General features: G+C 42.9%; 2 protein-coding genes across 2 annotated transcripts in view; both read left to right on the forward strand.

Annotated features, from left to right (window-relative positions):
- Positions 1–9,185, forward strand: part of SCIN (scinderin) — a 46,163-nt gene extending 36,978 nt beyond the window's left edge. Inside the window, 4 exon segments of the mRNA XM_028749694.2 lie at positions 1,093–1,170; positions 3,804–3,864; positions 6,822–6,946; positions 6,948–9,185. Of these exon segments, the coding sequence (XP_028605527.2) occupies positions 1,093–1,170; positions 3,804–3,864; positions 6,822–6,946; positions 6,948–7,175 (492 nt within the window). The 3' untranslated portion in view covers positions 7,176–9,185.
- Positions 9,186–15,439: 6,254 nt separating this feature from the next.
- On the forward strand, positions 15,440–18,921 carry ARL4A (ARF like GTPase 4A). The gene is made up of 2 exons (XM_028749695.2): positions 15,440–15,579; positions 16,340–18,921. Exon 2 carries the CDS (start codon positions 16,438–16,440, stop codon positions 17,038–17,040), a length of 603 nt encoding a protein of 200 aa, XP_028605528.1. The 5' UTR covers positions 15,440–15,579; positions 16,340–16,437; the 3' UTR covers positions 17,041–18,921.
- The last annotated feature ends 7,445 nt before the right edge of the window (positions 18,922–26,366 follow it).

Genomic DNA, 26,366 nt, shown 5'->3' on the forward strand with positions numbered 1-26,366 from the left:
TCCTTTCTAAACCTGGTTCCTCAGTGCAAGCACAATATGTCCATTGCTTATTAAAAATAAATCATCAGCAGCCTCAAATTCACTGCCTGGGTAAGTTTCCAGACAGCTAAATAACAAGCGCTGCCATAGGTGTAATGCCACCTGGAACATCTCTGTCTTATGGCTAGTCCTAGATTCTGATTGGCCAAGAAGGATGTGTTCCACATTATTCGGTTTCTGAAAATATGGGTGCCTCCTGACTGTCACTATTTTGTAGGAGGAATTCAAGCACATACCATAAATTTAGGCTTGTGCGATTAAAGTAGATTAAAGCATTTTGTTGCCTTTGTGCAACAGATCCATTTTTTTAAAGGAGTGAAGACTTTCTGAGGTTTTGAACGGGGGAATGCACTGGAATGCACTGGAAAATGTGGGATGAACAAATTATTAATGGAAAGCCATATGAACACCCCACCAGCAAATTAGGATGAGTGCTCACTGCTGTATAACCACTGTATAATCAGAGTGAATGCTCAAGTAAAGACCAGATACAGTGGTACCTCGGGTTACATATGCTTCAGGTTACATACTCCGCTAACCCAGAAATAGTGCTTCAGGTTAAGAACTTTGCTTCAGGATGAGAACAGAAATCGTGCTCCGGTGGCGCGGCAGCAGCAGGAGGCCCCATTAGCTAAAGTGGTGCTTCAGGTTAAGAACAGTTTCAGGTTAAGAACGGACCTCCGGAACGAATTAAGTACTTAACCTGAGGTACCACTGTATAATCTTACTCTTGACACTTTGACCTCCCCTCTTGCTGCAGCTGGTCCTGAACGCCTGACTGCATTATCTTGACTGTGACTCAGTCTCTTAACTGTTCTCCTGGCTGTGATTTCTCCCTTTCAACCTCCCGCAGTCCAACCTATACTGTCCATTGCTTGCGATTTTGACCCCCAACCTTCACCAGATCTTAAATAGCTTCTGCCACTTCCAGCATAAGATGGACTCTACCTCAACATCCACTCATAAATCAGAGAACATTGTAGATTAGTCTGTGCTATTTTGTATACAGGAACATATGTCGTCAAGTGTTGTTGTTGTTGTTTAAAAACATAGATTGAGGAGGTTCCTGGAGAATTCACTCAGGAAGACTTGGCTGAAGATGACGTCATGCTGCTAGATACTTGGGATCAGGTAAGGCACATGTGATTAACGGAGCTGTGTGGGACAAAAGAGACACACAATCTAGTTTACACCTATAGCAGCATTAAGTGGAAGGACATGTAAGATGAAGAATGGACTGCACCACTTCAGGTTGCAGGTGGAGTAATCACCTCTTCAAATCCCGATCCCATTAAAGATACCTGCAAATAGAAAACTGGCACAGCAGGCTGGTTTGTAATGCTAGCTTTTTATGTGCAGGGAGCTGTGGCAACCCCTATTTCTAGTCTGAAATGGTATAGCCTATCCCAGGCTCATTCTGTAGCCATGGGGTAGGCAACCTAAGGCCCGTGGGCCGGATGCGGCCAAAATTGCCTTCTCAATCCAGCCCGCGGACGGTCCAGGAATCAGCGTGTTTTTACATGAGTAGAATGTGTGCTTTTATTTAAAATGAATCTCTGGGTTATTTGTGGGGCATAGGAATTTGTTCATCCCCCCCCCCCCCATATAGTCTGGCCCACCACATGGTCTGAGGGACGGTGGACCGGCCCACGGCTGAAAAAGGTTGCTGACCCCGGTCTAACTGAATTGTTGTGTAAAGCAGTTCAAAGAATGATAAAAGAAAATCTTGGGATGTGATGTGAAGGAAATGAACGGCACACAGAACTCCACAGAAGTGAAGTTAAAGGAGGAGACATGGAGGGAGGGAAAGATCTCTATTTTAAAACAAGCAGTTGTAAAAGATGTTTATTTGAATGTATTTGAAAAATGACTATATTTGCCAGAAGAATGTCCTAGATGTTTGGCTTTCTTGGGGCCCATTTCAACATGACATTTGGCATCCCTGGCTTGGCTATTGAGCAATTCCCTTGAAAACATGATGTTTAAATGAGTCATTCACAACACTTTCTCAGAGATGACCTGGAGAACTTAGTAGATGCTCTGCCAAAAGTAAAAAGATGACTATTTATATATATGTATCTGAGAATCCACCCAAACCAGAAAACAAGTCAGTTGAACATAAGACATATCTTTAATTAAGGAACATGATATTCAGCACAAATGGTCTTCATATACAATTTTTTTATAGTAACTGACTGTCTTCCGTTTCATAACAGCTATCCCAACTCTCCTAAATATGTAATTTAATATCTCTCTCATCTCATTTCCTCCTCTCTGTCCCTCACAACCACACTCTCCAACTCTCATTTCTCAGCTGGCACACGCTAGCAGTCAGTCCCAACTCCATTCCCTCCCTTACTGTCAATCATTCTTCTGCTTGTTCTTCTGTCACAGTTTATTTAGCTGCCCATCAATAAATATTCCCTGGGCAGCGTGCAAGCAAAATAATGCTAAAAATTGCAATGTATCATAATTAAAACCAGCAAAAAAATGCTGAAAAGATAACAGAAAACTGCCATTACCCAGAGGAAGTATAAAACAGCTTGAATTCAAAACACAGTTAAAAGATCTGGGTGAATAAAAAGGTCTTTGCCTGGTGTTCAAAAGACCATAGAGATGGTGCCAGACAAGCTTCTCTGGGAAAGGTATTCCCTAGCCAGGGTTCTAATAGCAACCCCCCCCCCAAAAAAAACCTCTCACTTTCCTAGACACCCACCTCCCTTCACTTGGCAAGGTCACCCACAGTGCATGCAGCCTCTTAGGAGTATCTTAAGGGTTGGGGCATGAATATCCGAAGGAATTTTTCTGGGAAGAGGGACAAGTAAACACTCCAAACCAACCAACAAATATGCATCCATAACTGAAAGGTGGGAGCAGGCAAGCTCCTTGCTAAATAAATGAGAAGAGTGCCTGAACATTTTGTCATTGTATCTCATGCTCTACAAATACTAAAAACTTGCTCTTTAAAAATAAATAAAAGAAAACTGGGAATCGGGGGGTTGTGCTTCATCGGGGGGGGGGGGAGGGAGCCAACAGTCTCTCCACACCCCCCCCCCATGGTTTGGGGAAGCATATGCAGGAGGGGGCAATTTTCCAGGCTATTTCTTACATTTACATCCCACCTTTCCTCCAAGGAGCTCAATGTGCACAAAAGCAATGGACAAAACTGGGGGGATATAAAGGTCTTTGCCTTGCATCAAAATGACATCAAAGTAGGCATCAGGCAAGCCACACTGGGAAGCGCATGCCACAGTTGGAGTGTCACCACCAAGCAGGCCCTGTCCCATGAAGCCACCTGCCACATCTCTGATGATGTGGACACCGAAAGAAGAACCTTTGTTGTCCTAAGGGGTGCAAATGGCTTGAAGGAGAGGAGGACAGATTAATGTCGGACTTCTACAACCTTTTGCCATCTAGATGTTTTGTGCTGCAACTCCTATCATCCCTGATCACTGCCATGCTGGGTGGGCTGAGTCCAAAACATTTAGAGGGCACCAGATTGGGGAAGACTGGGAAAAGTTGATGGCCAATAGAGAAATGAGGTGCAAAAAAGACTACATGCAGCCTGAAATTTTTTTTCAAGGCCATGGGACTGCAAACCCACAGAGGTGGGCAAATCATGGAGCTGAATTTTAAATATTGACTAGAAATCATCCCTGTCTTTGAATGCTGGTCATTAGTATTTTATGTACAGGTCAAACTGTGGCAAAACCTCAAATTTATACCACTTTGTTGAAGCAGTCTCTCTCTTCATCACATCCTAGATAATTCTCTGGATTGGTAAGGATGCAAATGAAACAGAACGCACTGAATCAGTTAAATCAGGTAAGCTATGATTAAAATTGATGCAGTCTTTTTTTAGATGAATGAAAGGGGAATGTTTGAAGAGCTTCTCCCAAGTTATTTATACTAATCAGACAAGGTAGTCAGAGGTAACCCCAGTAGAGGCGGGACTATTTGGGCGGATGGGGTATTGCCCCACCAACCCCTCAGTCAGCCCTCAGCTTGCCCCCTACTTTCTGCCAATCCAGATCCCAGACAGGTGCATTGATGGGGCTCTTGGGAGAGGCAAAAGCCATTTTCCCAGGGTGGCACTGGCTGTCAGTCTCCTCCTCACTCTGTGTTGCCCATGCAGAAATCCTCAGGCTCCCGCCTCCATGTTCTGTTGGCCTCATGAAGTTCTGCCCTACCAGCCCCACTGGGTGCCAGCCACCACTGCTGACCCAGAATACTTTGGGCCTGTTCCCACATTACCTTTAGGGCATAGTGATAGCCTCTGTCCATGTAGGACATCTTCATTTGTGTATGAGTTATCACGCTGCTACTTTTCTTGTTGACCTGCCAGTGAAAAAACCTGGAGAATTGTAGGTTTAGCTGGTGTGTGTTTGTGATTGCCCTGCATTTGTGAACGTGCCTTATTTTCCCCCCTAATGTATCATTTGATGGACCTCTTCATATGACCTCTGCATGATAGTCACTTAAAACTGTATCCTTGTACATCAGAAAGGGCAACATTTTAAATCCACAAAATTCATCAAAGCAGTTATGAAACAGAAATTCCCTCCAAACTCTCCCTTTTCCTCTGTCTCATTTAAATAAGCATTATTTACTTTGATAAGGAATATTTGGGGACGCTGTGGTGAGAAAAGCCAAATTTGATCTTAACATCTCAGCTTACTAAGCTGAGATAAGAATTTCCATGCATGCATCCTCTTCGCAAAAGAGAACAGGACAAAGTCTTCAATTAACTGTAGTTTTCCATTTCATTTGAACCAGGAAACTATGGTTATTGGCTTTATAACAAGCCAGGTTGCGAACCCATGGTTCAGAGTTGTCTTAATATCTTTGCTTGTTCCAAAGACATTAATCACAATTAACCATGTTTGGACAAAACTGGGAAACTATAGTTTACTGAACAGTTTCTGGTTTGTTTTTTTGTTTCTTCCACAAAAAGGAAGAGCAAAGAAGCTGCACGCACATCCAGAAACCTCAATTTGTATCTCGGCTTATTAAGATCCATGTCCTGTGTGCATTTGATTGCCCAAAGGAGCCCAATGGGTGCCCTAGATGGTCTATGTTGAGGGAGGGGATCATTAAGACAATGCAATGTGTATCTCACATGAGACAGACTGTAGCCCCCAATAGTCCTTGCAGTATAAAAGCTCACACATTCCCCATTTGTTTTAATAATAGGCATTTTGCTGATTATTAAAATGCCTGCAGGACTCAGATCTTTTGTATGGACAGGATCTGCTTTGCATTTTTAAAATGTGTACCTATTAAATTTCCAGATGGCTCTGTAGCAAAGCTCTTAGTGGTTTACAAACAAGATTACAATAAGACAAACAATGAAATCAAAGCTAACAACACAAACCCAAATAACATTATCCAGCTCAAAATGAAATCAATAAACTCATTCATTTGGAAAAGTTGCGGAAGTTTATTTGAAAGATAAGAGAACGCTGATGTGGGAGTTGAAGAGCAGGAGGCCTTCACAGATGCTTCTGCATTTTGAAAAATGTCTGAATGAACCCTACAATTCAAGGGATGGAGTGATCCTTCAGCATCTAATCAATGGAGCTTGCAACAGTGTTTTAGATAGTACTATAAGTCAATTTGGGATGCGGGTGGCGCTGTGGGTTAAACCACAGAGCCTAGGACTTGCCAATCAGAAGGTCGGCGGTTTGAATCTCCGTGACGGGGTGAGCTCCCGTTGTTTGGTCCCTGCTCCTGCCAATCTAGCAGTTCGAAAGCATGTCAAAGTGCAAGTCGATCAATAGGTACCGCTCCGGCGGGAAGGTAAACGGCGTTTCCGTGCGCTGCTCTGGTTTGCCAGAAGCGGCTTAGTCATGCTGGCCACATGACCTGGAAGCTGTACGCTGGCTCCCTCGGCCAATAAAGCGAGATTAGCACCGCAACCCCAGAGTCGTCCACGACTGGACCTAATGGTCAGGGGTCCCTTTACCTTATAAGTCAATTGCAGTACAATCCTATGCATGTTTACTTGGAAGTAAGTCCCAATTAATTTAATTGGATTTCTTCCCGGTAACTATGCATAGGATTGTGGTGTCAGAAACAGAATAATGGCCAAGATTTACAGTGAGGACTGGCTTACATATCCATATGAGAAGATTCAGTGATCCCAGTTTGGTCTAGAACTGTAGTTCCCAACATGGGGGCACGCTCCCCACAGGGGGGCAATTTGATTTTTAAGGGGGGGAATTCGAGAATAAGTTATTAGGCTTCCTCCACGTGAATAGGAGTTCACTTTTTGAATAATAAGAATTATATGTCACGGGAGGGCGCATCAGGATTTTAGAGATGCTTAGGTGGGGCATGGCCCAAAAAAGGTTGGGAACCACTGGTCTAGAACCTAGAAGTGAAGGAAGCAGTGCCAGGAAAACGGCTACCCTAGCATAGACTTACCACTTACACTGATTTTTCAATTCCTCTGGTCTTTCACACAGGCTACAGATCAGGGCAGGGCAGGCTAGGTGTGGTTTTCAGCAACTGTGCACTGAACCAACATATTGGAGCCAGGGTAGGATGTGAGGGGCAAGAAAAACTATATGGACATATCTTTCCACCGAGGGCAAGGCCACTCCACACACACACACACATGTGAAAAGAGGTGCACAGAGAACAGCCTGTCTGTTGCTGTGAGCAAAGAAGAGAGTTTAGGATTGCAGGTGGTGATCTGTGTTTGAGCTGTAATGTTCAAGTTACTTCCCTCCTCACTGATAAATTAATGGATTACTATCTTGCATATTCATGTGTTTCAGCCAAACGCTACATTGAGACTGATCCTTCTGGGCGAGATAAAGGGACTCCACTTGTTATTGTGAAGCAAGGTTACGAACCCCCCACATTCACAGGCTGGTTCTTGGGCTGGGATTACAACAAATGGAAAAACTGAAGCTTCAACTGCAGAAGAGATATCCCAGGACAGCCATTCTCTGGCAGCTTTAAGCATGTGTTTGCAAATCACTGTATATGTTGCTGCTGTTGTGGTCCATGTGTCAGTTGTGTGTGTGTGTGTGTACAGCACAGAGGTTGCCAATATTTTTGTAAACTGGAAAACTGCTGTGGGCACCACACACATGAGAGTGAAGGACCTGACAGCTTTGGTTCTCTGAGTTTCTCGTTTTTGAATTCTGTTCTCCACATTTCTGCAGCAACTTGCAATTTTTTTAAAAAAGATCCTCATGAAAATTCTTAAGTGTTTTCTTAAGAATTTATCACAATAAACACATTTTCGTATGCAGTTTTGACCAATGTATACATTTTTGGAAGCATTTTCTTCTAATATAATGTGTTTTTGCATGCTATTTTCACTAATGTTAAATTTTATGCTCATTTCTTCCCAATATATGCATTTTTGTAAACATTTGTTGGGGAACCGCATCACAACATTTGGATACGTGCATGGCTGTGTTTTGGTTCTCATATTGTTTTGGAGAGTGCAAATTTGACCAATTGAGCTTTAAATGTAAACTGAATACAATTTCTCTCCCATCCCTACTACACACACACAGCTCAACCTATTATTTTGGCTGGCTACAATACAATGCTTCTTTCAAGCCTAATTTCTGTGAGAAGTGAGGTGGGGAGGAATGGGGCCCTATGAGCACCGGGAAAAGCCTGCGCAGATACCTGCAGGTGCCACACCGGTGACCCTCGGTATAAAAATATGCACACATTCTCTAAACATGTTCCCGGATGCAACTGGAAATGCCCCTTCTCCAGTTCCAAGTCTGTGCATAACTCCCCAAAATCTAAGACTTAATTAAGTTTTGAAAAGGATCAATAGAACGCCCACTGCATAGCATTCCATTGTGCCGGTGGCTTGGCTTTTTATGTAATTGAGTGCGGGTCTCCGTTAGGAATAGCGATGGGTGAGTTACACTCAGCTCAGACCTAGCTTGGTAATCATGACTTCTCAGTGAGCATTCAGAAGCTCGCCTGATTTCTCAGAGCTCTCGCCTAGCTCATAATGTTGGTGCGGTCTTTTTAGATTGCTTTCGCTTTAGTTATTGTTGACACTGTATTTTTCAGTGAGTTTTCATTGTCCCCTCAAAATGTCTCCTATTTTTAGTTCAGGTACTGGATGCTAATTCTGCATTATCTCTCAAAAGTTTAAGGCTCCAGGGGACTGTAATAGTAATTTTTTTTTTAACAGTCCCTGTACTTCCTGACATAGGAGCCAACTCCTAGGGGCTGAGGTCACTCCACTCTCCCAATAAAATATTTGAGGGGACTGCCCCACCAAAGTTGATGGGCGTTGCCATTCAAGGGAGCTATATCATCCCTGAACTTGTTTGACCAATTCCCTGATCCCAGTGAGCCAAAGTTTAAGCACAGTGTGTTTGTAGAGTCTCTATATTTGACCTCTCCTCTTAGCCCATGTAACTGGTAAGAGCCACAGCCTAGAGGGAAATACTCAAGCCATTTCCAGCTGTGCTCCTTTGCTGAAAACTCTATTTGTTCCTCTTTCTGTGCCAAAACTGTGATCTAAACACATTTCAGCAAAGCTTGGTTTCTCGCCATGCTACTGTTTTGGTTTTACCACTCTTTTCACGTGATTGCAGGATTGTGTGGAGGTTTGTGGCCTGCCAAAAAACCCCACACATTGGGACCACCTCTTCCTCTACTACCTCTCCAGACCAATCTGCATAATCCAGACCATGGCATGTTATATGAGTAGAGGCAAAAAGTGAGCAAGATGCCCGCAGAACTGGAAATGAACGTAGGAATAAAATGTATGTCAAATAATTCTCATGAAGTACCTGTAAAGAATGGATGAGCAAATGAATGCCACACCATAGAGTGTGAATGAAGATCACAGTGGATTCGCATTGCTGTTTGGAGGAATGTGTGGCTCCTGATCTAGCAAGAAACCCGCATGTAGAGGCCTGCTTCTTCATAAAGCGCTCCTTTTCTGGACCTGAGCATCTATGTGCTAAGTCATATTTTGATACATTGCTATTTTTTAAAGTATATATTTCAAAGAAGCAAATACATTACAAAAAAGTGACTGCCGTGATGACTATAAATTTTCTAAATTATGCACTTTTACAAAAAAATTAAACACATTTATAGATGTATGAATCCAATAAATAAATGCTTTCCAATCCTGAACAATCTAACTACATTGTTGTATTCCTTCTTTTATCATAATGTAACTAATTTTGACATGATGTTATATACATAGAGTTTATTTTCCCACTAATTGAAGAAATTATCTTTTATTTAGCTTTCTGAGGTAGATGTAAATATTTCTTTATATTTATTTCTGACATTTTTATCCCACCTTTCTCTAAAGAGTATTGTACGTGGTCCCTCCCATCAAGAGCCCTGTGGAGTTGCTTTGGCAAAGGCGGTGTGCCTGCTCCAAGGTCACTCAGTGAGCTACCCAACTGGGGCTAATCTAACATTCTTAACCCCTTTGTTCCACTAGCTCTTGTTAGCAGGATAATTAATGTGCATCTTCAAAAATACTACTCTGAGATTAGTATTGGTTTAGTAATGCAGTGCATATTGCACACCATGACTCTTCATGCTTTACTAAACTTCAAAAGAGATGTAGCTGCCTTCAGCAAAGGGATAATTCTGTCTAGAAAGAGATTTTGAGTTGGAAGGCACCATAGAGGCCATCCAGTCCAAGGATGGATCTATACCAGGCTTCCTCATCCTCGGCCCTCCAGATGTTTTGAGACTACAATTCCCAGCATCCCTGACCACTGGTCCTGCTAGCTAGGGATCATGGGAGTTGTAGGCTATAAAACATCTGGAGGGCCGAGGTTGAGGAAGCCTGATTTATACTGATCTGTAAAAACACTATTGAAGGCTATTTTTTAAAAGTTACATAGCTTTTCCCCATTGCCAACAGATTGTTGCTCTGCAGCGCCCTCTGGTGTCACATTTTTATAACACATTTTTAGTGTTATAACCAACCAGTGTAGATTCACCCCAACTCACTACACTTAGCCATTCCTCCTGGAAGGGTAAAGACTCCACTTTTATGGCCTATGCTTAGTACTCATGGGAGTGATTGGCCATTTAATGGCTGGTTATCTTTGACTGCCCCCCCACCCCATTACAACCTCCTGTCTGACTGAAATACCACAAGATTCAAATGCTAAAGAATATATGGCATGGTTTACTTATATAATGCTTTTTTAACTCAAGGCTCCCAAAGCAGTGAACAACAATATATATTAATGCAAATAAAATATATAATAAAAGTACAATGTATCAATAGATCAAAATAAAATAAAATAGCATCAGGACTTGGCCATGAATATAGATCCTACAATAAGATTTGATTATCACTAGGTGCAGTGCACTGGAGATTGCGGAATTCTGTTCTTTGTGAGAGTGAACAAGTCATCAGAACCACCTTGTTGGCATTTCTTACACACCATGTTAGTCAAAACCCCTCAAAACACTGGCCATCATAGCTCATGTTCATAGGGGTTTCAGCTGCTTCATAGTTGTTAGGTCTATTACTTTTTTTGGCTCCAGATATGCAGAACAGAAAGATTTGTACAGCTGCATCCCATTTTCTCACAAGAGATTTGCACAGCTTGTAAGGGGTCACCTTATGGAAAACAACAAAGTTTATTACTATTTGCGTGAACACAACAATGAAAGGCCTGATTAGCAATTTCCTTTTATAATGCAATCAACAAAAGACAAATGAAACGCAATGCTATATTTTCCACCACCAGTAAGCAACTTAAATTGTTCTCTGTGTTGTCTGATTCTGACATTAACCCAATAGTGAAAACTCTGAACATCAATTCCTTCTACTGGCATTATCTGTACAGTGTGTGTTAACATACTTCTGTATCATTAAATTGTACATCAAGAGTGTCTATCATGAAAACAACATGATTGTTAATCAAGTTGATGCATGCAATCTACTTTTAAAACATATTTTAGAATGGGCATGTTAGTGGCACTCCCTTGAACTTAAAAAATGTGACTCATACAGAGGTGATGATCTCAAACTGGTTTGTTGAAATAATTGCAGTCACTCCAGAAACGTGTGTGCAGCAGAACACCATGTGCATGGGCATATATTTGTACAGAGGGAGTCGAATGAAGAGCTGCATTTCTTTCATATATGCCTGTGATGGTTGTACTGGCACCCATCCTATTATATGCCCAATATAGTATCTGGAATATGGTTTTTGCAGATGGAATATGGAATGTGGTTTCTGCAAGTAACACTTGGATCATTTTTTGGTTTTGCATTTAATGCATCTGCTATTTGAATGTAAGATGTATATGCGTTAGAATGAATGTTTCATTTTAAAAATGGGCTTTCCTTCCTCACATCTCCATGATTTACAAGGGATGCATTCCAGAGTAAAATAAGGTATAATATTGCAATCCTATATAATGTCTATGGCAGATCCCTTCCTTGATCCAGACCAGGATTCCAGAATGCTCTGTCCTAAGCATAGACTAGTCCACCCCAGGACACAGAGAATTCTGGAAGGAAGAGCATCCATCTGTAATTGTAAGGAAAGTATTCTAAAACAAACATCTTCATTTAAAACCATAGTCTCGGTCCATGTTCTCATTTCTAATATAGCCTCAGGCCTCTGAACTCAACAACACTAACCTGGAAATATGCTTATTTGAACTCAATGGGACTTCATTCTGGATAGGATAGCACTCCTTGTTTCACTAGTATGGATTGTGGAAGGAGGTTAGAAATAACATCAGATCCATTAACCTAGGGGCAATATCTACTTTAAAGCGGCAAGATGTAATGTTCTTCTGTCTGCCTTATGGCTAGGTTAGACGGATAACCACCAAAACACAGCGTTCGTTCAGACTCAGCTGTCTTGAAGGAAAATGTCAACCAGGAATTAATATTTCATTGCCAAGAATGGCTGGATACCAGATTCCATGTGATTTATTTATTAGGTATGAATCACCTTACATGAATCATCTCAAGGTGATGGATAATATAAAAATAGCACATCTCAGATACAAAACACATGGGATTCAAAATTAAAAACACTGGTGTATTCATAAAGAAAACCTTCACAAGAACCCCCATTCCATTGTCATGAACACCACATAATTGACCTGTAAAACTAATTCCACCCTAAGAAGCAAGAATCAGCAGGATGCCTGGCAATACAGTTTTTGCCTGACACTGAAATAATGTCAGAGCTGGCACCAAGAAAACTTCCTGACAGACAGCATCTTCCTGCCTATGCACATGCACCTCCTTATAAATTAGCAGAGATAATTGTAACATATTTTTTCCTAAGGATTCTACTTTGCAATTTAAAAACTGCAACTTGGCATGAGAAAACCCAGTCAGCATTTTCACTTTGCTGTCTGACATCATTTGGATTTCCTCCTCATAAACTACAAAAATAGCAGTATCAGGTTTAATGTCTTTCAGTGGATTGAAAACATTGATACAGTTTTCAGGCAGGTGGCAGGAAAGGACTACTGCTAATGTTTGTTGCTCTGATGAGGCCTTTCCACCCTCCACTTCCTATTATGTGTTAGCTTCCCTCTCTCCGTTTTCCTGCTCTAATCCTAGATGAGAGGCTCCCAGTTTCAGGAACAAAACTTGACTGTATAATGACTGGGCAATCCCTAGCAGAACAAGCCATTAATCATCTGCAAAATAGCAGTGCCTATAACTCCACAAGCAGCCTGTAATGAGCCGCAGCAATTATAATTCTCACCGCTGCTTTCGTGAAAGTTTGATATATTTCTTGGATATGGGGACTCAACAAAGCGAGAGAAAATATGGCCAAGCAAGACACAAGAGAATAAGAAGACCAATAAGTTTGGTTCAATGGATGAATGGGAAGCAATGGTAAAGATCCAAATAGGAGATGCTCCCCGCAGCCTTCATTCATGCACAATAAGACCAGTGCATACTAGATGTGGAGTTTGCCACTAAATGAAGCTCTTCTCTGAATCCCGCTTACTTACAATGTATGCATGCAACCATCACTGCTACCACCTTCTGAGTAAAGGAGCAATCTTAACCCCACCTGGGTTGGCTTAAACAAGGAGTAGGATTGCAGTGTTAATCAAGTAGTCCAGTCAGGTAAACAAATTTCCATCGTAATATGAATCACTGCCAACTCCTGCTGATTATAAGCTTTGTTATTTTCTAAAGAATAAAATTGATTTTCGTCCAGCAACTACTTTTTCCAATATCAAAGCAAAACAGCTCAGGCTGGCAACATGCAAATTATTGGAGAAGTGTTCAGCAGACATTGCAGAGATTATGAAAATCTACTTTGTTCAAATTACATTGCACGCCAGTTAATTTTACTTGTTATTTGCATTATGTTGCGCTTCTCCAAATTTTCAGTCAAATGTTAATACTCTAGTAATAAAATCCCCATAGAACATGCATGCCATTTTGCCAAGAAAGACCCTTATTTTTAAAAACTGCAGAATAAACTTACTGTAAGAAATGTCTGAGTTTAAACTCAGGATTAAAAAATTAACGATATATTTCTCTGTTCCCAATGTTCTTTCATGGTGTTCTGAAAACTCTTTTGCACCCTCTAGAAACATAACATAGGGATGGTGAAGTAATGGCTCTCCAACTGTTGGACTGCAACTCCCACAATCCCTGACCATTTGCCTTGCTGGCTGGGGTTGCTGGGTGTTGAAATGTGACAACAGCTAAAGGAACCACATTTTATTCATGTAAAAACACGTATGTAACAGTAAGCAAAACACTAAACTAAAACTCAAAAAAAGGACAGCAACTTAAATAAATTCCCCGATAAGGGAGGAGCTCTGAGGTAACCATGGAACTCCCCAGGCTGCAAGAGTCCTTTTGTTTATTCATTATGGCTTTTTCAATATAAGCTGCAAATGTAGGGCTAATACGTGACATGTCAAATATCTATTAGGAACCAGTGCACTTAGATACACATTCTTAAAATATGGCCCTCTTTGGATAGCCCTGGGCAAATACTCTGGTGACTACAAGGTTGTAGAATGTTCAGATAAATTGTAAAAGAACAAATTAAAGGAAGCCGAGAGCGAAGTCCAAGATTTCTGCATCTAAAACAAATGAGTTCTGCCAAAAATGTATTTTTGGAAGATAAAATGAAAGGTAAATTAAATTCACATCAGCACCACTTCAATTTGTTTTTGTGTACACACCAGGGGGCAATGACTGGGTGGGGATGTCTTTACCCTATGCAAAAGGGTTCGCATCTTAGCTAGAGATGAATTAGAAATGGCTTAAGGATTCCAATGGGTGTGAAGTTGGTTTGAAAAACAATACAAGCAGGATACATACACATTTGGGATGTCATGTGATTATGGATTAAAAACCCAGTATTGGAAATGCAGAATGTGCACAGTAAGCAGCAGTGTGAACAGAACCTTAAGAGTCTTTTTTTAAAAAATGATTTATTGCAGTGTGTTTTATTATGTTAGGGTGGACTGATATGGTAAATTAGAAATGAAGGGCGCTTTTTGAAGATTGTAAGGAGATAGATTGCTTCCAACCTCATGAGCCAATTCTGTGAGGAATAAGCCTTTGCTCCACTACAAATATTGAGTAGGGTGGGAAGGTGGGTGGACAAAGATAAGTAAAATTAAATAAGGAGGAGGGGAATCTTTCTCTTTGTTCCGCAGTTGCAATTCATCATTGTGACCTGCGCTTGTGTATAAGTCTGGAGGAATTCTCCAAAGTTATCATTGCCATTTTCTAACCAGATGCCTGCACCTTCAATGGAACAGGCAGAAATCCAACAGGTGTCCATTTTTCCCCTGCTGTGAAAAAAGCTTCCTCCTCCTCCCTACTGGTTAAAATCTACCGCCTTCGTTATGAACATCCCACATTTTCAGTTCTTATGGGACCACTAGCCCTGGGCAGGAAAGAAAAGCAGCAAGCAACGCGCCCAAGCAAGGACTTGCGCGGAATCAAACCGGGAGAAACCGCAGAGCAGAGGCAACAAGCAGGAAAGGACTGGGAGGCGACGCAGCAGCAGCGGGGGGGCGTGGCTTAGAACTAGCAGCTGTAGAGGCGCGAGAGGGGGTGTGGCCCAAGCGCCGGTGGCGCAGGGACGGACACGCGGCCAGCAATCTGACAGCTCACGTGACGCGGCACATGGGCAACCGAGACGGGCTAGGGAGAGCTGAGCCTGCGGCGAGCACACGGAACTCTTTCTGGGAGGGGCGGGGCCTCGGCGTTGGCCGTTGAGAAGCTGCAGCTCCGCGAGGGCGTCATTTGAAAGGGGTTGCTAGGCGACGGCTGGCCGGTGGGGGCGGCGCCTCAACGGAAAGGCTTTTCCGTTACAATGACGGCGTTTCACCGCCAGTCTGAAGGGGAAAGGCGAAGGGGCGGGTGGCTGGTGAGGCGCGGCTGAAGCCAGCGCGTCTTTTTTTTTTTTTTTCGTGCCTGAGGCGAAGTCGTGTGAACGAGACAACGCGGCGTCCCTTCCTTCCCTCTGCTCGTGACCGAAGAAGAGGACGGCTGTCGAGAGCGGCGTTCCCAGAGATGGGCCGCGGCGTGGCTAACAGGTGGGAGGAATGGCCGACAGGAGAGCCGTTAGGCGGCTCCCTGAAACCCAGGGGCTTCGGGTCGGGGGCGCTGGACGACCTTCGGCGCTGCCGGAGGCAGGTGGGGTGTCCTGTCAGAAAAGGGGCGGGGCCTGAAGGGCGGAGGGGAGCTAGAGCTGAGGGTTTATTATTACACTTCTCCACCCTCAAGACGTAACTCCCTTTACCTTGACGGCTTAAAGGGGCCGGGCGCTGCAGCACGTCCCGTTCCCGGCAAAGGAGAAAGCGTGGGTGGGTTAAAAGCCAGGGTGGCCGCGAGGAGGCGACGTGCGCTACCTCCCGCCTTCCAGCAGCTTCGCGGCGACCAATGGGCGGGAAGGAAGGCGAGCAGTCCGGCGGAGTAGCGTGTCTCTGGCCCAAAGAGAAAAAGAGGGAGCTGGAGGGTCGGCTTGCCTTTGCGCCGCCTCGCTGCCCGCCCACCGCAGCTCTCTGCGTCCAATGGGAGGCGCGCTTTGCGAAAAGGGGCGGGAAGAGTGTGGGGTTAGGTGAAGAGGGAGGAGGCGCGGCCGGGCCATAGGCAGCGGCGCTCCTTTGCTGCAGCGTCACTGGGAGACTTGTTGGAGCTACTGTTAGCGGCGGAGGGAAAGCTGCGCCTAGGGGGTGGTGGGCGCCTCTCGACAGGGTTTTCCTGCGACCGCCACGGGCTTTCTTCGTCGTCCTTTCCCCGCCCCGGCCCCGCGATCGTCCTCAGGGTCTGACCCTGCGCTTCTTTCCTTGGCAGGGAAGGATCGTGACTAGGAGCCTGAGACCAGCAGCGGGCGGCTTGAGGCGGCGGCGGGCGACTGGTGCCCCCAGCTCGCCCCGGGCCCCTCCCCTGCGATGGGGAATGGGTTGTCGGAGCAGACGTCGATCCTGTCGAGCCTTCCTTCCTTCCAGTGCTTCCACATCGTGATCCTGGGGCTGGACTGCGCCGGCAAGACCACGGTCCTCTACCGGCTGCAGTTTAACGAGTTCGTCAACACCGTCCCCACCAAAGGTTTCAACACCGAGAAGATCAAGGTGACGCTGGGCAACAACAAAACGGTCACTTTCCACTTCTGGGACGTCGGAGGCCAGGAGAAGCTGCGGCCCCTTTGGAAGTCCTACACCCGCTGCACGGACGGCATCGTCTTCGTGGTGGATTCTGTGGATGTGGAAAGGATGGAAGAAGCCAAAACGGAACTGCACAAAATCACGCGGATCTCGGAGAACCAAGGGGTGCCCGTGCTCATAGTGGCCAACAAGCAGGACTTGAGACACTCGCTGTCGCTCTCGGAGATGGAAAAGATGTTGGCCACAGGCGAGCTGAGCGCTTCCACGCCATGGCACCTGCAGCCTACCTGTGCTATCATAGGAGATGGGCTGAAAGAAGGACTCGAGAAACTGCACGATATGATAATTAAGCGAAGGAAAATGCTGAGGCAGCAAAAAAAGAAGAGATGAGCTGCTGTAGGCATGAGGGGGTAATTCCTTCTTGGCATTGGACTAAAACAGTTCCTAGCACCTGGCCTGCTTGTTTGGATCCTGTACAGCCTAATAAAACACTCAGCCTGGTGGGAAGCTTTGCAGACACAGACCCTTTTACCTGGTTTCCCCACAAGTTATTGGCACTACAACTACTTTTTTTTTTATAAAGAAAGCAAAACAGAAACAGCTCCCTTGTTGCATAGTACAAAATGATCAGGAAACAGATGGGTGGGTAAATGTGACCTGGATATCTTAAATAGCCAAATAAAACAATGAAGAGTGTTCTGCTTGGTGGTGTAATACTATGTTTGAGAGTGCCTTTGCAAGAAAACTGCGTTCAAGGCATTCAGTGTTTTTTCAACTACTGCTTGTATGTGGAGTGTTTAGATGAAGATATGCAGCTTTAAAATAGTATCCTTTAACATATATGGAGCTAGTATACCATTATTTAAGGAGGCTGTGAATGTGGAGGGTTTTTAATGAAAGTTTGGCAGTATGGTATGCTTTTAGATCTATTCTCTTAAAATAACACTTGTGGCTTGGATGATTTGAACTACCACTACTGTGGTATTCATGTTATCTGAAGCTTGATAGAGGGAAAAAGTATGGACTATATAAGAGCATGGATGAGTTTCCTGATAATGTAGCATGTCTTGGTGTGTAGGGGTTCTTTAGAAATAGCTGTGCATCGTTAAGCAGTGCTAATCAGGTTTGGACCATACTTATTTGTCCTATGGAGACATGTTCTAAAATGTTTGCTCGCAACAAACACTGAACAATGAGACAAAAGTAAACTATGACCATAAGGGACTTGGGTTTCTGGATTTTTATAGTGCAATATTACCTTTAAATGAAATTGATGGCAATAAAATTTGATCATAATGAATTGTAAATTAAGCTAAATTCAACAAAACTACATGTCCCACGTGCCCAGTGCTGTTAAAATGTGCTGCCAGGTTATTTTATTACCCTTGCAGTACTCTTAGGAATGTATTGAAGCTTTATACACTTGAAACATTTTGACACTGTGGAAAAACAAGAGTTTAAAGATGACCTGTGTCTGCTCAAATTATGCTTTAAGCTTTCCTTGTTTACAGTCATGCAAACAGTGTTAAGTAGGTGGGACAGCATATGATGGAAAGAAATTAGTTTTCTTACTGGTACAGTTTTTTAAAAAATAAATAAATGGGCAACTTGGGTAGCAGGTTAAAGGGCTAACGTGAATCCTGTATTACTCTACTGGTGCTGTGAAACATAAGAATAATTCCATGGTAAGAGAACAGCTCAAGGGGCAACAAGACTTCCACTTGGCACAACCCACAACACAGTTAGCATGTTCTCTTACCTACTAGTCAGATCATAGGGAGGATTAGTTGGAAAATAGGGAGGCTATCTGAATGTCAGGAAACATAACTTATTGATACTTGTATAAAATCAAATTTTATAGCCAGATACTGCTTAGAAGGTAACCAAAAATGCACTTTAGTGTTTTCCAATACTGAAAGTGACAGCTTTTTTTTAATTAAAAAAATAATGAAATCCTGGTCCTTTTTGAAAGAATTGAAGTAGCTTCCAATGGAGCTTTTGTACGTTGGTTATATGTACCTGCACTAGTGACATTGAAAAGTCACTTAATGTCTATATTTATAGAAATGTGGATAACTTCTTAAACCTCAATAAACCCAACTCCAAATGAGTCATCGGCAACAGAAGTTGACAACATTTTACTGTGCGGATCATACTTTTTATCAGAACTGTCTGCATGAAACTGAACCCTTTATTCATGTGAGATTTGTATATGTGACAATGTTAAAAATCGCAGGTATCTTATTAAAGATTTAATGGCAATTTGCATTACGTTCTATGTTTACAACAGAAATCTTATTGATACAGTCATTTGTGGTTTAAAATTCTTTTTTTATTACAGTGCCTGATACTGTGGTATAAAATAGGTTTTTCTCATTAAATTGTGGAAAAGTTCAACTGCTTTAAAAAAAGGTGTGACATTCTTTGTTGCTTTGTCACAGTTCAGCATTCTTCATAACTGCTCTTGAACTCTGAGGCCCTATGTACACAACTGAATATGAAGTATAAGGGGCTAGCCATGGTGTTCCCCTCCTTCATTGATAGCAAATACATTTCCAGAAGAGTATGTATGGGTTTTATCTCCCCTGGCTACATAGTTTTAAAGTACCCTTTCAGTAATTATAAATAACTGATGCCAAACGGGAGTTTAAGCAAAAGTAGCAGGACCCTGACTGTCCGAATTAAGCCACTGAGCACCACAGAATCCCAATGCAGATGAATTTCGCATAAGACTCTTATGCTACACAAACAATTCTTGCATGCACCTATAGTGCTGTGTCCCATATGCATGTGAGAGGCGAAAATACCTGCAGCTGCCAATAATTCCTCTACGTTGATCCTGTGGACTTCAGTAGGTGACCGACAGGGTCATACTACCATTGCTTACATTTGTGTACTTCAGCCTTTAAGCATTTTAGAAGTCTTGGTGGTTTTCCAATATGTGTAGTATACTTTATAAAAACAAATTGTCAAACATAAGGTGATGCCTTATTAAAGCAGTGCAATTTTGCTGTGTTGTTTGGAGACTGAATAGTCAATTTAGCTGATCTAGATGGAGCCAGCTGTCTGCTGAGTACTCCTTTTCAATATTTTTGTAAAGGTGTGTCCTCTTAAAACTACTGCTGTGAGAATTTGCAGTAAGGTGTTTTTTAGTCTCCCCACCTCACACCTTTCTGGTGTGGCAGCACCAGGAAGAATATTCTGCTGCTGGGAAAGATCCAGTTTGCCCAAGCCAGACATTCAGCATTCTGTGGCCATTGAATGTGGTGTTTCTTGTGTGTCTGCCAGAGAAGAAAGTCGATTGCTTGTTTGAGTCTCTCCCCGCCCCCTTTCAGGATTTGCTGAACATGGTTCATTTTCTCCTTATTCTTGCTTGGAAGGGGTGTACTTACTAGAAGCAAAATATAGATTTACTGGAAACGTAACAATTCTGGGTTAAAGCTAGGGATTCTTTGAGACTAGGTGAAACTTTCCACTAAAATGGACAGGAAAAGGAGGAAATACCTGTTGAGAGAAATACTTAGTGGGTGGGAAAAAACATTTTCCTATTTTTTTTGTCCCTCTTCCTGTGCAAGACTTTGATGTAGATTAATAGGATTCTCTCTGTAGATAAGGTTGGTTCTTTGGACATTCAGTAACTACACTTCAGCCACAGATTTAAGGGGGAGGGGGAAAGCAGCCAATTTTCTTTTTGTTAGCACAAGCCAGTATATTATCCATGGTACTCCATGGTTCACCCAGTTTTGCAAGAAAAGAGGGCAGCCACACATCCATAAATCACTAAATGAAATTCTGTTGTGCTTCTAAAGGCTAATTTATGGAACATTTTAGTAAAGCTTAGTATGATATTGAAAGAAGTTCTTGTGATATGATGCACCAAGACACACATGTTTTGGTAGTGCAACTGTAATTGTATTGCTTTATTCCATCCATGATTGAAGCCAAGGCAATATTACATGTGGTTTCTAACCAGCCACACATCTGTAGTATGTGTTATGCCTCAGTAGCAATAACTAGTTACGTGTGTGTGTGTGTGTGTGTGTGTGTGTGTGTGTGGCAATGAAGTTGGATGACATTCACTGCAGAATGAATGTTTCCAGACATTTGAAAGTATCTTAATCTGAAAGAAAGTTTTACTAGTTCTTCTGAGATCTAACCATGTAGAACTGGGGAATTCAGCCAGGCTGTAACAGATACACAAATGCAGCAGGGAGAGCAGGATGGGAAATGGTTGTTTATAGCTCTTCTATGGGGAAATCCATTGTTTGTGTTGCAGTGATTCATTAAAATTATGCTTGGCTGTTTCTCCCTATCTGAATATTTTGAAAGAGATGCTATCTATGTTGATAAGCAATAGATAGAAAGGTTTTGTATATAAGCACCATATCATGCTGAATATAAACGTGTGGCCAAGATAGGTACAATGGGTTGGATCCAGGTTAAGTTAGTTGCACTTCAACCCCATTGTAGTGATACCTCTGGCTAAGAACTTAATTCGTTCTGGAGGTCCGTTCTTAACCTGAAACTGTTCTCAACCTGAGGTACCACTTTAGCTAATGGGGCCTCCCGCTGCCACTGCGCCGCTGGAGCACGATTTGTGTTCTCATCCTGAAGCAAACTTCTTAACCCAAGGTACTGTTTATGGGTTAGCAGAGTCTGTAACCTGAAGCGTCTGTAACCCGAGGTACAACTGTACTTTTAACATAGGTTATGTGAAAAGTAATGGGATCTAAGTGCAACTAACTTAGTCTGGATCCTACCCAATGAGTATAATTGAGCATTTAGAAAAGTTTAACTTGCTCACAGGTACTTTATTTCAATCTGTTTTGGTTTGAATAAGTGGCTTACAGGTACTCTAATGCAGACATTTTTCGGCCTCTTAAAAGTTTATTGCAGTGTTTCAATCTATATAATCCCTAATGAATTTGCTAGATTTTTCCCACATCTTCCAGTTTACAAGAATTTATTTTAAACTTCTGCTTCTAGAGAAATGGGGCAAATGTAGGTTCCAGATGCACCTGGAAGTACTTCCATAATTATGGACTTCCATAATATATAGGTAGGTTCCTTTCTCAGCCTTACTTAATATTATTTTGCACATACAGTATTCACAACCCCCTTTCTTGGTAACTGAGCTTAGACTTCAGAGCTGACCCATGCTGCTGACAAAATGACATCTCTTTTTGTTGTTACTCTTTACTGAACGGCATGATTGGCTCTTCCATTGTTTGTTCTCTAGCAACTACCTGTTAGAGCACCAGTTTGTTTTTTTAATATAGGGTGCATTTCAAAGGTGTTTACAGGCTGAATAAATTCAGATGATGATGATGGTGATTAATTTTCTTATACCCCACCAGCCACTCTGGGCAGCTTCCAACAATGGCTGTATGGAGTAAAAAAACACTGAAGAAGTGGGACCTACAACAAAATAAAGCAGTGTAGAGTGGTCCAATCTGCCCCCGGTGCCAGTTAGTCTGCTGTATCTCCTTTCGGAATACTTCATTCCGCATCCCTTTGTGTGCCACTGAGCATGCTCAGTCCTAATTAGGGTGTCTTTGAGCCCCCAAGTAGGTTTTTCCCCCTAGTGTTTACATGGGCAGGGCGAGAGGGTTTCTTACCTGATAATCTTCCTTCTTGCGAATGGATGGTGCTATTTTGGTTTCGTAAGGATCAACACCCAGAAAATTAGTTCACTATTAACACACTATTGGATATAGGATGATTTCAGCTTTGGGATGGACAGGAGGTGTATAGAACAATTCTTCTCTTGGTAGGAGGGAGGAGACTGTTTGAAACCACAGTCGTATTTAAGGAGCAGTCTATCCTGTTACACACTTAAGAGAGTTAATGGGGCCTGTGCAGGTTTTGGGCATTCTTATATTTTGCTTAGGGGCAAAGTCATCAAAGAGTTTTTGCCCTGTAAGCAGATTGGGAAAGAAGAAAGAAAGTGGCAATAGTTTTGTTTCTTTTCAAATGAGAATATTGTGGCAGTGCAGAGGAAGCAGGAAATAGACATGGGGTCTGGAAGTTTTGGGAACAGTAGGGGGAAATGGGAAACTTGGCAGTCAGGATTTTAGTGATTGGGGATTCCTATGTGGGTTTGGGCATTAAGCTATCTAGCACCTTCTTTTGGTCAACAAATTGAAAATTAGTTCAGTTTCCTGTTTAATGCTAAGGTTTTTGCAGCTGTTTGGAGTAGCTGGGGGCCTGCTATAACTCATTTGTCCAATTCCCTATCAAACCTTGGTCTTTGTTTTTCCATCTCTTATAAACCTGAGTTTTGTAGAACAGTCTTTCCCTCCACCCCCCCCCCCCCCCCCGTACCATAAGTAACTTAAAACAATGTATTTACAGTACTTGCCAGAATTATCAGGGTCTTGATGGCAAAATTAGCTTTGGGATGAGGCTATTTCAGAAGCTTATTACGGGAGGTAGGTGGGGGGTGGGGGACATTTTACAGTGTTGGTTTTCTATTCATGTTTGCCAGAGAAAGTCCCGATGCAAAGCTGGCTTATCTGAGAAGCAATGGAAAGGTGGAGTATTTTCAGCTTGTGTACAATAGGGACAATTTCTAAAAATATCCCACTGTTGCTAAGATCAGATGAGCTTCGTTGTGTTAGCAGCCTTAGGGAGCTCTGCTTGAAATGCTCTGCTGGCATTTTTAACACCCATCTCGTGATGCGACCCAATGTTAAATGCTTGTAGTTTCTGGCAGACCTCAAGCATGACAGATCTCGTGCTTTAATGTGGTAGACAAAACGCTGAAAATGTCCAGAAAACGCATCCTGCTCTGTTGAGCCATTTTCTTCTTCATTGGGGGAAAAAATATCTTTCTTTGATCATTGCACGAAGGTATCTGGCAATTGTTTCTCTGTGTAGTCTTGGAAATGCAAGTTGTGCTTAGAGTGCATATGAAATGGGCTACTGATATATATGCCAAATACCACTTCTGCATTATTAATAAGAGCATCTTCTGCATGAAGCAGCGATTTCTGGAAAGGCAGGGAGCTCCCACTCATCTGCAGAGTGTGCATTAGAATGATAGGCTATTGCTCTAAAAAGGCTGGGTCTTACTTCCTTTATCTAGCCCCGACCCAAGCTCTATCAATGGTAACAGCACTCATGACTTGTCCGGTTCTCCTCCCTTTTCCTCCTAGAAATGCTTTCATGCAGAACAGATGTGCCTGACTCAGCTACATCGGGCAAGGAACAGAAGTTGCACGATGGTTTTCTGGCACGAAGATAAAGTGATAGGGGGAAGGTTATATTTGATTATTTTGTGAATGTAACTGCTGTTAAAAAGCACAGGGGCAAAACCAGCCGAAAAGGTGGCAACCTTAATCTCTCCCCCAACCCCACCATTGCAGCCCCCCAGCCTGGCACTTAAACACCACACTGGAAATTCAGGAGACATTTTCTTCCCTTTCTCTCCCCATTTCTGCCATCTGTAAGATGTAGCATAGATCTGCTTTGTGCCACTTGCATTTTAGCACTGTCAACCCTCCACTATTGCCGCTAAGGAATGCGGGATCTTGGAGGCCTCTGATTGACTTACCCATCGTTTGTTCATTCAAAGACTGGTAACAGTTCAAGGGGACTCCCAAGTTGAGTTAGGATTGCATACTGCAGGAGGTATTTAGCTCCTTCCAGCACCACTTTCCTAGATATATGGTCTGAAGGCAGATGAGATCACTCTCTCACTGAAGCTAAGAAGGTCCGATTCTGGTCAGTGCCTGGATGGGAGACCTCCTGGGAATCATAATACACATACAACTCATGATGGAAGAAAGGTGGAATATATAAGGTAAAAGATTCATGAATCTCCAAGGCCATGCCTAAGGCAATTGTGTGTGACTCACAAAGCTGAGTGCAGCACTTGTTGTATATTATGTGCCAGGCTGCTCTACATGACACACCATCCTATCCCTGCTTTGCTATTGTAGGCATGTGTCAAGAAATGAAGACAGGTTGTGTATATGCCATACATTGAAAGCACATTTCTTTCCCCCAAAGAATCCGGAGAACTGTAGTCCTCAAAGAGCTACAATTCTCAGCACCCTTTACGAACTAGTTTCCAGGATTATTGTGGGGTGGGATGTGCTTTAAATATATGGTGTGTATGCTGCCATATAGAGCCCTGGAGGGGCCACCACTATCTGCATGTGGTTGAGGAGCCACTTTGGGGAAAGTTCACAAGTTGTGCAATTAGGGCTCCCCTAAAACACATAGGAAATTCCTCCCTGTTAGCTTCTGTCAATAATGTGTGGCCATCCAGCAGCGATGTCAGACAGCAGTTGTGGGGTGGCCAGCAGAGATGAGGTTTTGAAGAAGAGAGCTGTGTGTGCTACATAGCTTGCCCTGCAGTCCTTAAGTTGAGTCTGTTGTCCTCAGGTGTGGTGTAGGAAGCCGTCTCACCCCTGGAGCTGAACTAAAATTAAAGTACCAGTCCAGTTGCCTTCAATATGTACAGTGGTGTGGTTTGGCACTTGTCGTTTGCCTCAGGCAGCAAAATGTGTTGGGCATGCGCTGAATTTAGAGGATTCGTGTACTAAATGTATGCCTACATTATGTCCTCCATGCATATGCTGCTGTCAGGTAGAAAACTGCTTCTACCTCCTCCTGTGTCTGGCAAAATGGAAAAGCCACCCTTGACTGACAGGGGGATACATTCAGTGAAACTTTTGAATGAATGGAGGAAAGCTGGGTAGTGATAAGCAACAGAGAATTATGAATGAACTCCATATTCAAGAAGTAGATCACAGCTAGGTGATCCCGAATTCTTAAAACAGCTAGTTTTCCTTATAGCAGCATGCCCGTAAGAAGAAAAATAAAATCAAAAGGTGCAATTTAAAAGAGGTGCCTTTGTAGCCTTTAATCCAGGTCTAGCAGAGTGTTGAAATACCGCCCCCCCCCCCCGCCCAGACATGAGGTTTCATAGATCTTCCATTATGACTTTGTTGCTTTGTAATGGAGCTGTGGCACAGGATGTAGCTGCTACCAGATGATAATGCAAAGTGAAAGGCCGGACCATCAGAAGCCCCAGGGTGGCTCAGCGTGGTGCTGGATTCTCACGAAGAACTGATTGCTTTCCCATAATAAGAACAGGAACTGGGGCAGATAATCCATCTAAATATACTTGCTTCTGCTGCATGAACTTTGTGTTAGGGAATAATGTACCCTTGCTTTCTGAATTAAAACGTCATACCACTAGTAGTCCTGACATTGTTACCTTTGTACTAAAGTAACCGTGCTTTGGGGGGGGGGGGGGAGAGAGAGAATGCTGCGGCATTATTGTATTCCTGAAAGCAGTGCCCAGTGTTTATTCCAGCACTGTAGTAAATAGTGTACACAACGCAGAAAGGATGCAATCCTGCCCAGAAGGTCCTACAAGACAGGAGTGAGGAAGTTGCAGCCCTTTAAATGTTGTTGGATTCAGGTCCCATTGGCCCTAAGTCAGCATTGCATGGGAGTCCAGCATCTGAAGGGCCACATCTTCCCTGTCTCTCCTGTAGGGAAACATCTGTCCTCAAATTTATTTATCTTTACAATGGTAGGCAAATTGTTGTTGTTTAGAGGAGAGCAAATAAGGTTGAGAGAGAGACTTGCCCGGGGCCCATGTACACTACAGTGGAACTAAGATTTAAACGGGCCTTAGAGAAAAGTCCTATTTGGTAGATCATGTTGACTCTTTTAACATCTTAATATATTGTACTTCC

Source organism: Podarcis muralis, chromosome 12 (assembly GCF_964188315.1).
Source record: "Podarcis muralis chromosome 12, rPodMur119.hap1.1, whole genome shotgun sequence".
Classification (NCBI taxonomy): Eukaryota; Metazoa; Chordata; class Lepidosauria; order Squamata; family Lacertidae; genus Podarcis; species Podarcis muralis.

Excerpts from the sequence above, each read along its gene's own strand:
- ARL4A (XM_028749695.2), top strand. The coding sequence starts at position 16,438 with ATGGGGAATGGGTTGTCGGAGCAGACGTCGATCCTGTCGAGCCTTCCT.